Source organism: Myotis myotis, unplaced genomic scaffold (assembly GCF_014108235.1).
Source record: "Myotis myotis isolate mMyoMyo1 unplaced genomic scaffold, mMyoMyo1.p scaffold_m19_p_3, whole genome shotgun sequence".
Classification (NCBI taxonomy): Eukaryota; Metazoa; Chordata; class Mammalia; order Chiroptera; family Vespertilionidae; genus Myotis; species Myotis myotis.
In genome coordinates, this window is record NW_023416335.1 from 89679485 (window position 1) to 89692843 (window position 13359).

Genomic DNA, 13359 nt, shown 5'->3' on the forward strand with positions numbered 1-13359 from the left:
TCGTGGTCTAACAGTTGTTTATATTAAAGTGAGTGCCTCCTCCCACAAATCATTGTGAAGCACAGGCCAACAAGGTCTTTCCTGCTCTCCTAGGTGGTCTGGGAAGATTGCTGCATGAAATCATCTGTTTCTTGATGTGTAACAGCAGCAACAAGTATTTGAGGACTGACATATGATGATAATTGTTATTTCTCTGTTTTCTCTTTAGAGCAGTGGTTCTCAACCTTGGCTGCACATTAGAATCACCTGGGAATCTTTAAAATCCTGATTTCTGGGCCTCATCCTCCGGAAATTCTGTTTCTTTGTTACTAATGTTGAGGCCCCACCCCATAACAAAGAAACAGAATTTCTGGAGGATGAGGCCCAGAAATCAGGATTTTAAAAAGATTCCCAGGTGATTCTAATGTGCAGCCAGGGTTGAGAACCACTGCTTTAGAGTAATCTAAATAAGGGAAGTCAGAGCCACATGAAGTTCACATTTAATTGACTACTCTGGGTATCTTTTTTAAAGGTTTGATAGTTTTGGTACAGTTCCTAGGCATTAAGAAATGAAGCAATTCAGATAATACACCGATTGTACAAGGAAGATAGTATGCCCGTTTGTGGAAGCAAGGTAGGACTTTTCTACATAGCATAATGCTAAAAGAAAGTTTGACAAACATTTAATCAATTTACTAAAGTTTAGTAAATCAGTGTGAAATACCAAGCAGATAAATATGTGAAGATGTATTATCAAGACTGGCGCCCTTGCTGGTTTGGCTCAGTTGACAGAGCATTGGTCTGCAGACAGAAGGGTCCTGGGTTCAATTCTGGTCAAGAGCATGTTCCTTGGTTGTAGGCTTGGTCACGTGTGGGAGGCAACCAATCAATGTGTCTCTTTCACATTGATATTTCTCTCTCTCTGTCTCCCTCTCCCTTCCACTTTGTCTAAAAATCAATGGGAAAAATACCTTTGGGTGAGGATTAACAACAAAAAAGATTGGCTATTAGCTTTGATGAAGTTAAGAAAATAATAATAAATTCTCCACTGAAAGATGTGCTACAAAGATGTTCTGCAAAGGTAATCTTGGTGTTGAGCACCCTGAATATTCTTAACAGGTGATCTATAATGGAAGAAAGGGGAAGTGTATAATTACAGATCATTTCCCCAGTGAAAATGAGTGTCCTTTGTATGCTCTTCTCAGTACTACCTAGGAAGTTTGATTTCTTAGAATGGTTTTTGTAATTTCATGATTACTATTTTAAGAATATCATCATTTTTCTGAGGTTCTAATTTCAGGTGTTTTTGAAAAAAAAAATTCACAGTTTAGATGTGAGAAAGGACATGAGGAGACCAAAGACCTGGGATTTTGCTGATCAGAATGAAACAAATGTTGAAAGACTTTTCAAATCTATTGTTGGTGGTGCTCTGTGACTGTGGTGAGTATTGTGAGTGTACTTAATGCTATGGGAACCAATGAAGAAACATCATTGACAAGTTTATAAATGCATTGACGTTGATGACCTGCATGAGGAGGCAGGGCAGGGTTTACAATGCAGTACCTTTCAAACTATGATCCTTGTAACCCTGGGTTCTGTTAAAGTTCTGAATTATGGATTCAAATTTCACTTTAAATATATTTTTAAATCTTAAAAAGATAATAGAAACAACTCACTTTCAATTTAATAAATTGGAGACAAGCCTGTTACATGATGTTTTATACATTGAGGTTTGATGTAAGATTGCACTTGACAAGAGAGTTTTGCTGCTATATTATCATTGGAACCACTTTGAATTTTCAGTCTTTGCCAATTGTATACCTTAGATAAGTTTTTTAAAAAAATATGTTTTTATTGATTACAGAGAGGAAGAGAGAGGGGGAGACAGATAGAAACACCAATGAGAGAATCATGGATTGGCTGCCTCCTGCACGCCCCCTACTGGGGATCGAGCTCAGGGCATGTGCCCTTGACCGGAATTGAACCGGGATCCTTTAGTCTGCAAGCTGACGCTCTATCCACTGAGCCAAACTGGCTAGGGCTTTAGATAAATTTTTAAATTCCTTTCAACCTTAGTAATAATATTGACTTCACAGGGTTGTTGCTATGGTAAAATAGTTAAGAATTGGAAACACCTTGAATGGTTGAGCATACAGTGGTATTTAATGTTAGTTTTCTTCATTCAGTTTCAATTAAATATTGAGTTCATTTCTCAGACATGCAACTACTGAACCAATGGAGTCAATAATGCTGGTTTCCAAATATTTCATAAACATCTAAGCAGTTGATGGTATGAGAGTAGAAGTTGTTTCCATTTTGATGAAAAAATTATGATCCAAGAGAAGGAGAATCCTGGCTCGTGTAATATCGATGGCACAGCCAGTTAAATGGACTAGAGTTCATACTGGTCATTTTGTCCAGTGAATCTTCTCAGTAATTTTTTTTAAGAAGTTTAATTAAACAAGTTTTTCTAGAATGCCCAATCTGGGATTCATTTCTTTTAAAGTCATTTATCCCTACTTAAAAACTGATTGCTGTGTATGTAACAGCCTCATACAATAATTTATAAGTGTCCTTGTTTTCATAGTGATAAATAAAGACATAAAATCTTCCATTTATTTTTTTAAATTTTTAAAAAATTTCTTTATTGATTAATTTATTGCATATGTGTCCTTCCTCCCCATTCCCCCCCCCCCCCCACTAAAATCTTCCATTTAAATAAAGTCGGCAAGGATATTTGTCATTGTCTTTTTAATTAATTTATTTATTGATTGATTTTTAAGAGAGAGAGTGAGAGAGATTTGTTCCACTTATTTATGCATTCATTGGTGGATTCTTGTATGATTCCCTGAGTGGGAATCGAACTCCCAACTTTTGCGTATCGGAATGATGCTCTACCCAGCCAGGACCATGGATGGATGTTTATCATTGTTGAGCACAAAATATCTTACTGGAATATAAAGATAAAAATTGAATGAGCATAAAATAGAGCATACAGCATAGAAGCTGAGTGCATAGGCTACTAATGGAAGAACAGCTATATTTATAGGTCTAGGTTTTTATTTCCCCTTCTCTATTTGATGTTGATAAAAATATACCATTACCAATAAGATGGTTTTTGTTTTTTTTAATCCTCACCTGAGGATATTTTTTCCATTGATTTTTTAGAGAGTGGAAGGGAGGGAAAAGACACAGAGAGAGAAACATTGATGTGAGAGAGAGATGCCAGGAATCGAGTCTGCAACCGAAGTACGTGCCCTTGACCGGAACCAAACCCATGACCCTTTAGTCTGCTCTATCCACTGAGCCAAACCAGCCAGGGCTAGGTTGTTTTTATTAAGCAACATGTTTATATTGAGGCAACAGTCCTTTAAATACAATAAAGGAATGGGGAGAGAAGAAATGAAATCATAGAGAAAGCTATACTGTAGTAGTCAGTATGGCAAACAATCAAATTGCAGTTTTCTAAATGAAATGATATTCTTGTCTGAAAAAACAAGAGTTGTAAAGTAGTAAGCTCTCTTTTTAGTACTCTATGCTGGAACCCATTGTATCTTTTTTCTCCATTTCCAACTGGGCATGTATGTCTCTTTCATTGATTGGTTGCCCATCAAATCAGAATTTGATCCTCCTCATTGACAGTCCCTGGCATTGACAATAGGCTTTCATTAGTTAACTAAGTGGTATATGCCTCTTTTTTTTTTATTGTTTAAAATATTACATATGTCTATTAGTTAACTAAGTGGTATATGCCTCTTTTTTTATTGTTTAAAGTATTACATATGTCTTGTTTTTCCCCGATTGACACTCCCCCACTTTGCCCTCCCCCAGGACAAGCCCCCACCGCCCCAGTATCCGTTGGTTATGCTAATATGCATGCATAAAAGTCCTTCGGTTGATTTCTTACCCTTCTGCCCCCCCACACTTTCTCTCTGAGGTTGGACTGTCCAGTGTTTCTTAGTTTCTGGGTCTATTTTTGTTCATCAGTTTATGTTGTTCATTATATCCCACATATGAGTGAGATCATGTGATATTTATCTTTCTCTGACTGGCTTATTTCACTTAGTATAATGCTCTCCAGGTCCATCCATGCTGTTATAATGGTAAAAGTTCCTTCTTTTTTATAGCAGCGTAGTATTCCATTGTATAGATGTACCACAGTTTTCTAATCCACTCATCTGCTGATGGGCACTTAGGCTATTTCCAAATCTTAGCTATTGTAAATCGTGCTGCTGTGAACATAGAGGTGCATATGTCCTTTCTGATTGGTGTTTCTGGTTTCTTGGGATATATTCCCAGATGTGGGATTACTGGGTTGAATGGGAGTTCAATATTTAATTGTTTGAGGAATCTCCATATTGTTTTCCACAGTGGCTGCATCAGTTGCATTCCTACCAGCAGTGCAGGAGGGTTCTCTTTCTCCACATCCTCGCCAGCACTTGTCCTTTGTTGAATTGTTGATGATAGCCATTCTGACAGGTGTGAAATGGTACCTCATTATTGTTTTGATTTGCATTTCTCAGATGATTAGTGACTTTGAGCATGTTTTCATACGTCTCTTGGCCTTCTGTATATTCTTGTTGGAAAAGTGTCTATTTAGGTACTTTGGCCATTTTTTGATTGGATTGTTTATCTTCCTTTTGTTAAGTTGTATGAGCTCCCTGTAAATTTTGGAGATTAAATTTTTATCTGAGTTAGCATTGGCAAATATGTTCTCCCATGCAGTGGGCTTTCTTGTTGTTTTGTTGATGGTTTCTTTTGCTCTGCAGAAGCTTTTAATTTTGATGTAGTCCCATTTGTTTATTTTCTCCTTAGTTTCCAATGCCCTAGGAGCTGTATCAGTAAAGATATTGCTACAACATATGTCTGATATTTTGCTGCCTAAGGAGTCTCCTAAGATTTTTATGGTTTCCCATCTTATGTTTAAGTCCTTTAAGCATTTTGAATTTATTTTTGTGTGTGGTATAAGTTGGTGATTTATTTTTATTTTTTTGCATGTTTCTGACCAATTTTCCCAGCAGCATTTATTGAAGAGACTGTCTTGACTCCATTGTATGCTCTTGTCTCCTTTGTCAAATATTAATTGAGCATAATGGCTTGGGTCTATTTCTGGGTTCTCTGTTCTGTTCCATTAGTCTATATGTCTGTTCTTGTGCCAGTACCAGGCAGTTTTGAGAACAGTGGCTTTGTAATATAGCTTGATATCTGGTATTGTGATTCCTCCAACTTGGTCTTCTTTCTCAGGATTACTGTGGCTATTCTGGGTCTTTTTTTTTTTTTTTCTTCCAGATGAATTTTTGTAGAGTTTGTTCTAGGTCTGTGAAATATGCTGTTGGTATTTTAACGGGAATTGCATTGAATCTATAAATTGTTTTGGGTACTATGGACATTTTAATGATGTTGATTCTACCAATCCAAGAACATGGTATGTTCTTCCATCTCTTTATGTCTTCCTCTCTCTCTTTTTTTCAATGTCCTGTAGTTTTCTGAGTACAGGTCTTTTACTTCCTTAGTTAAGTTTATTCCTAGGTATCTTAATTTTTTTGGTGTAATGGTAAGTGGGATTGTTTTTTTTTAGTTTCTCTTTCTGTGAGTTCATTATTGGTATATAAAAAAGCCATAGATTTCTGGGTGTTAATGTTATATCCTGCTAAATTGCTGAATTCATTTATTAAGTCTAGTAGTTTTTTGTTGTTTTTTTTAAAATATATTTTATTGATTTTTTACAGAGAGGAAGGGAGAGGGATAGAGAGTTAGAAACATCGATGAGAGAGAAACATCGATCAGCCGCCTCCTGCACATCTCCTACTGGGGATGTGCCCGCAACCCAGGTACATGCCCTTGACCGGAATCGAACCTGGGACCCTTCAGTCCGCAGGCCGACGCTCTATCCACTGAGCCAAACCGGTTTTGGCGAGTCTAGTAGTTTTTTGATGGATTCTTTAGGGTTTTCTATGTACAATATCATGTCATCTGTGAATAATGACAGTATTATTTATTCTTTTCCAATTTGGATGCCTTTTATTTCTTCTTCTTGTCTGATCGCTATGGCTAGCACTTTCAGTACTGTGTTGAACAGGAGTAGTGAAAGTGGGCGTCCCTGTCTTGTTCCTGTGGGGAAATGGTTTTAGTTTTTGCCCATTGAGTATGATGTTGGCTGTAGGTTTGTCATATAAGGCTTTTATTATGTTGAGGTATGATCCCTCTATTCTCTCTTTGCTGAGAATTTTAATCAAGAAAGGGTGTTAGATTTTTGTCAAATGCTTTTTCTGCATTGATTGATATGATTATGTGATTTTTGTCTCTCAATTTATTTCTGTGATGTATCACATTTATTGATTTGCAGATATTGTACCATCCTTGCATCCCTGGAATAAATTCCACTTGGGTCATGGTGTATGATCTTTTTAATGTAATGCTGGATCTGATTTGCTAGGATTTTGTTGAGGATTTTAGCATCTATGTTCATCTAGCATATTGGCCTATAGTTCTCTTTGTGCTGTCTTTATCTGGTTTTAGAATTAGGGTAATGGTGGCCTCATAGAGCTTAGAAGTGTGCCTTCCTCTTGAATTTTTTGGAATAGTCTGAGGAGGGTAGATTTTAGTTCTTTTTTGAATGTTTGGTAGAACTCCCTGTAAAGCTGTCTGGACCAGGGCTTTTGTTTTCTGGAAGATGTTTGATTACTGCTTCAATTTCATCAGTAGTAATCTGCCTATTCAGGTTTTTTGATTCTTCCTGATTGAGTTTTGGAAGCTTGTCTTTTTCTAAGAATATGTTCATTTTGTCGAGGTTGTCCAGTTTGTTGGAGTAGAGTTGTTCGTAGTATTTTAGTGGTGTATGCCTCTTAGTCTTAATTCAGTGAGCACTGGAGTCTCTTTAGCCACCTGTACACAAAAAGGTACCAGCTCTGCTATGAACTACCATTCTATGAACTGCACCAGAATTAGCCACCTTTTTCAATCTTAACCTTGAATTGTTTACATCTGAAAGGAAGTATCCTTCAACTTCTGTTTTGACTAAATAATTTTTTAAAAACCCCACAACTGTATTTTACTAAGGTTTTCAAACAATTGGTGATCAAGCATTCAGGACTATCCAAGTTTTATATCTTTTCTTTCACCCCATCTTAAATAAGAAATGGAAGCTCTAGTTGATTTGGCTCAGTGGATAGAGTATCAGCCTGTGGACTGAAGGGTCCCAGGTTCGATTCCAGTCAAGGGCACATGCCTGGGTTGTGGGCTTGATCCCCAGTGTGGGGCATGCAGAAGGCAGCCTATCAATGAGTCTCTCTGATCATTGATGTTTCTCTCTCTTTTTCCCTTTCCCTTTCTCTCTGAAATCAATAAAAATATATTTTAAATAAATAAATAAATAAATGTTTCTTTATTTAAAAAAAAAGAAATGGAAGAATTGCTGAGCTAATTAAAAGAAAACCCCAAAATTTCTGTGTGCCAATATATTCATGTGTTGATTCTAAAAATCATTTACTGAATACATGTAAGGGTAGCTTTAAAGACTACCAGCCCAAACAACACATTGAGACCCTTTGGATATATATATATATATATGTCATAATATGTATATATTATATACATATGAATATATATATAGTAAGGTAAATGAATTCATACTTACACATTGTTTTTCAAACCATAATGGTACTGTAGTCCCTAAAACCTAGAATGGTTTCTTACCCTAGCCATGGCCAGCTGATTGTGGCATTGCCAAATTCTGTCTTCTTTGATGTGTATTTGGATAGGGTTCAAAATAGAAACAAAGTTCTATGTTTTTTACAGTCTTTACTTAGTTGTTTTTATGGGTCTCTTTTTTAAAAGATATGATTGATCCTAACAGCATACTAGCAGGCTCGTGGTCATCCATCCTATCTGGGGCAATAGCAGTTTTATAATGTCATTAAAATTGCCAAGGACATGCCTAGTTGTTTCATAAAGTTTCATTCTTTCCTTGGATGACCCTTGGAGAACAGAGTGTCAACATTTCTTATTTGTCCAAAATTTTCTGCCTTGTATAAACCAGGATCATTGGTTTCTTTACAGTGAAATTGTCCAACAAAATACTTGCCTTGACTACCTGAAAAATAAATTTGAAGTATATTTAGGGTCTGAAATTTTAAGTTACCTAGAGAAGTGTATATTATACCATTTAAACCAAGCTTTCTCTGCCTTGGCTGGTGTGGCTCAGTTGGTTGAGTGCCATCCCATGCACTGAAAGGTTACCAGTTCGATTCCCGGTCAGGGCACATGCCCAGGTTGTGGGTCCAGTCCCAGTTGGGGTGTGCATGGGAGTCAACCGATCTATGTTGCTCCCTCTCAGTTTCTCCCTCTTCCTTCCTCTCTAAAATCAATAAAAACACATTAAAAAATAAATAAACCAAGCTTCTCTGACTTCACTGTAAATCCATCTCCCCCAAATACCTGAACACCAGAATATGATTAAAATGAGAAAAGTGAGGTATTAGATTTTTATCTTGAACCTATAAATTGTTACTCTTTCTTTATAGATTTTCATTGCAGACACATTATATTGTTGAATGTTATGAATTCAGGGTATTACTGTTTATTTTAAACATAACCATAGAAGAGGAAGATAAAGGAACAGATCCATTTTAAAATTGAAACAGTATAGTGCCCACCTCCCTGAATCAGCACTCAGCATCATTTTATATCATTCTTGGCTCAGTTCAAACTTCTCTTGTGTCTATAATGATTTTTTTCTTTGATGTCTCCCATAGTGCTGCTTAACCATGCCTTTGTAAAACCCATTCTGACCATTTCATTTCAGTTCTTGGAGAAGCTGAATATCTCCTCTTGGGAGAGCCAGGACATGTAGCGCTAAGCAACACCACAGTGTCTGTGGATTTCCAGTATTTTGATGGTGCTAATGGGACCCTGAGGAATGTAACTGTGCTGTTGCTGGAGGCTAACACCAATCAGACTGTGACCACCAAATACCTCCTGACCAACCAGTCCCAGGGGACACTCGAGTTTGAATGTTTCTACTTCAAGGAGGCTGGCGACTACTGGTTCACAATGACTCAGGGAGTGACAGATAGTAGCACTCCAGTTCCCTGGTGGGAGAAAAGTGCCTTTCTGAAGGTGGAATGGCCCGTCTTTCAGGTTGATCTGAATAGGACATCCAAAGCAGCAGAAGGCACCTTCCAGGTGGGCCTTTTCACCAATCAACCACTATGCCTGTTCCCTGTGGACAAGCCTGACATCTTGGTGGATGTCATCTTCACCAACAGTCTTCCCGAGGCAAGAACAAGTCAGGAACAACCACTGGAGATAAAAACCAGCAAGAGGACAGAACTCTCTCAAGGCCAGTGGGTTGAGTTTGGCTGTGCACCTGTGGGGCCAGAAGCCTATGTCACCGTGGTGCTGAAGTTGTTTGGCCGAGACTCAGTCATTACCTCCATAGGACCGATTGACCTGGCCCAGAAATTTGGATACAAATTGGTGATGGTGCCAGAACTCACATGTGCGTCCCGGGTGGAGGTGATGGTGCTGCCCCCACCATGCATCTTCGTCCAAGGAGTGATTGCTGTCTTCAAGGAGGCCCCCAGACGTCCTGGGGAAAAGACCATTCGCCTGGCTGAAAACAGACTGACTTTGGGACAGAGGAGAACAGTGTTCAATTGCACTTTGTTCGACATGGGGAGGAATAAATACTGCTTTGACTTGGGCATTTCAAGCAGAAGCCAGTTTTCCACAAAGGAGAAGGAGTGCATGCTAATTCAGAGAAATATAGGTTGGTATTGAGATTTAGATTTTTGAAAATCAAATTAATGCCTTTATGCAGTCAAAGTTACTATTTTGAATTTAGGTGAACTTAATTTTCTGTGAACTATATCGGCATTTTTATGGATCACTCCTCATAATGGCACTAATAAACATTAGCATTATTACATCATATGGCAAGTCCATGACAGGTGTGATCAGAGTTCAAAGCTAAATCCCAAGCTGTATTTAGTAACTTGCTGGTGTGCTCAGCTGAGCATGTCTTTTTCCTCTTAAGCCCTTCATTATAAGAATGAAGCCTCTTTAGTGAGCTTTCAAAACAAGATTTCTAAAAGCTTCAAATTCTGAATTATTTGCATAAGCCCTACCTAATCACAAAGAAGGGCTATTACAATCCCATCCATGCCTCATGCCCCTCTTTACATTTCTTTCCCTTTTCCTGGTTGCAAGCCTGGTCTTGGCAAGAGGGTTAACCTGACAGAGATTGTCTGGTTCACTTACATGTGGCTCTGTCGGCATCCCCACGGAGCTGCATGTCCCTCGACAGCCAAACCTCTATCCAATCATCTTTGTAACTCCAAGTGTGTCTTAGAGGAAGTCCCTTTCTTTTGACTGTCATTCCACCCACTGGCCACTTCCCTGCTTGCATTTACCTCTCTATGCAGCCCAGATTACATAGCCCATCTCATCAATCACTCTCCTACCCACATCCTCAACTCTACCTTGTTGTCCTTCTGATGCACCTGCTAGGCCACCGCCCAGCACTGCATGGATCCAGCTAACTGCAGGCTACCCATTGCACTGAAGCTGCACAAGAAGATAGCACTAGGCCAGTATGGGGGATCATGCATACACCCTCAGCTGTACCCAGCAAGGCACCATGGTGGGTTCTGCTTCAGTTCTCCACAACTGCTCTTTCGACCTCCTCTCCTCGCTTCCCTCAAACCTCACCTCTTCCCCTAGTTAACTCTCAGAGCTGACTTTGCCTACCATACCAAGCAGCTGGAAGCCTGAGGTGCGAGCTCCCTCACCCTCCCACCAAAATCTCTGTGAGGCTATCAGCTCTATCCTCTCCACATCCTGCTTTCACTGGGGAGAAGTGCCATTCACCTGTGCAAAGTCAACCCTCCCCTCCACTGTGGAGCCCTGCCTCTCTGCCCATTTTAGGAACCTTCTGTTAATCATTATCCCTTCTCTCTCCTCTGCCTCCAACTGTCCCTTCTTTACTGGTTATTCCCATCAGCTTTGAAATATATTTATCTAAATTTCTAAAGTTTTTAGAAATCTTGCTTTGAAAGTTCACTAAAGGGGTTTCATTCTTATAATGAAAGACTTAAGAGGAAAAAGACATGCTCAGCTGAGCACACCAGCAAGTTACTAAATACAACTTGTGATTTAGCTTTGAACTCTGATCACACCTGTCATGGACTTACCATACCTCCTATATAATAAAAGGGTAATATGCAAATTATCCCCTCAACCAGGAGTTCAACAGGAGTTTGATCAGGGGGAAGGGCCCCTACCCCCAGCTGGCCTGGCCTGATTGGCCCCGATTGGGGTGGGCCGGCCGGACTCCACCCGTGCACAAATTCATGTACTTGGTCTCTAGTGATGTAATAATGCTAACGTTTATTAGTGCCATTATGAGAAGTGATCCAAAATATACTTAACTCTCTTATCTAAAAACAAAACAAAATCACCCCTCATAACCTGGTTCTTTCTCAGAAATCACACTCTTTGTATATATATTGATTTCAGAGAGGTAGGGAGAGAGATAGAAACATCAGTGATGAGAATTATTGATTGGCTGCCTCCTGCAAACCCTCCACTGGAGACTGAGCCGACAACCCTGGCATGTGCCCTCACCAGGAATTGAATCATGGTCCGTGACCTCCTAGTTCATAGGTTGATGCTCAACCTCTGAGCCACACTGGCTGGGCAAGAAATCACACTCTTAATCTCTTCTTCCTTTTATAGTCCAGGTTCTTGAAAAAGCCATCCATACTTTGGGGTTCATTTTCTCACCTCACATTCACTTTTCAACCCACTCCAAACCCATCATCCTACCCTAATGCTCTCATTAAAGTAGCCTGTGGATGACTTCTGGGTCCCAAAATCCCTAGATGTTTTTTAGTTTGTATCTTCATTGACCTTGAGTCTGTGATGTTACACTTGCTTTTTACCTCCTGTTTTCTGGCTGTCCTTCATGGTCTCCTTTGCCTGTGGCTTCTACCACCTCATCTCATCCCTTAAGTGTCAGACTTCTACTTCTTGTAGTAGAGTGTCTGCATTTCTTACTCTTCACACATGGTTACTATCCTGATGCTGGTGACTCCAGATTGTCATCTCTCCCCTACATTCAGGTGTTTGTGAATAGCTGTCACCCCTCAGATGTCCCTGAGGCACCTCAAAAGCAACATACCTGGATTTAGACTCATCATCCTACCCCCCCAACCCTGCTCCTCAGTACAGGACTCCACCATCCATCCCTTGTTCAACGCGAAAACCCAGGAGTCTTTCTCTTCACCTTCCTAAAATAATTCACTGTGTCCGGTAGATGTTGCCTCCTCAAAGAACTTCTGAATGTCTGAATCTCTGAGTCTCCCTAGTTTCACTGACACCAGTTGGTTTAAGCCTCCATCATCCCTTATCTGCATTCCTGCAACAGATTTCAAAATGGTTCCCCCCCATCCACTTTATTCTCTCACTGTCGCCAGAGGGGTTGTTTAAAATGCAGGTCACTGCATTTCCCTGCTTAAAATCTGTCAGTCACTGGGCTTGACAGGCTCCTCCATGGCCAGACTGCCCACCCTACAGTCACTCTGGGCTGGAGCCTGGGACAACCTCACCCCACCTTAACCTGATTAAAATTAACCCATCCCCCAAGTCTCCAGTTGGGTTACTCCTTCTCAACCCAGACTAGTTAAATTGCCGTGCTATAAGCTGGCACACCATTCTTGGGATGTTTCTCATGGCATTATCATTTCTGTTATTGCTTGTTCAAGGTCTTTCTTCCCCTGACGTGCTCCCCCTCCCCCCTCCCAATTAGGGACGCTCATTTGGTGGCAAAAGCCAACCTGTGCTGCTATGAAGCTATTTATGGTCTTTATTTGGCTCACTTAGTATGTCTGGCACATTAACAGGTGCTTAATACATGTTTCTTAAAATAAAAATTGAACTCAGATGTGGCTAGTCTCACATTAGTAGGAAAACAATTGTGTTAAACTCATTAAAAATAACTCAAGATATGCTTGCCTTTTCAGAAGTTACTTGTTAAGAGAAAAAAAATTCTAATTGACTGAATTTAATGAAAACAAACCAAGGGGAGTAAAGACATTTGGGTCATTTGATGAAAGGCATTGGAAGTCTACCTGGTTGGTTCTCCCAGCTGCTGAGTTTCCCCCAGATTCTTCCACTCAATGTCTAAAGACTGGGTTTTCCCCCGCAGCAAGGTGTGTGTGTGTGTGTGTGGGTGGGGGGGGGGGCAGACACTGGGAAGAGGCAGAATAGGAAGTGGTTCTCTTAGCATCCACACTGAGGGTGGTCAGGGGCTCCCCTGTGGGGCAGTAGCCACCAGATACAACTGGAAGCAGTACCTGGAGGGGCTAAATGATCCTGGAG

The 13359-nt window shown here is 39.9% G+C and overlaps 1 protein-coding gene across 5 annotated transcripts in view; it reads left to right on the plus strand.

Moving 5' to 3' along the window:
* THSD1 (thrombospondin type 1 domain containing 1) overlaps nucleotides 1–13359 on the plus strand; it is a 61402-nt gene that overhangs the window by 4104 nt on the left and 43939 nt on the right. The window contains exons 1-3 of one of the 5 annotated variants that reach the window (XM_036298850.1): nucleotides 355–1060; nucleotides 1306–1419; nucleotides 8783–9748. In XM_036298850.1, coding sequence (XP_036154743.1) covers nucleotides 1362–1419; nucleotides 8783–9748 — 1024 coding nt within the window. In that variant the 5' untranslated portion in view covers nucleotides 355–1060; nucleotides 1306–1361. Of the gene's footprint in view, nucleotides 1–354; nucleotides 1420–8782; nucleotides 9749–13359 lie in introns of those variants that run through there. The other 4 variants (XM_036298849.1, XM_036298851.1, XM_036298852.1 and 1 more) reach the window with 4 other exon arrangements.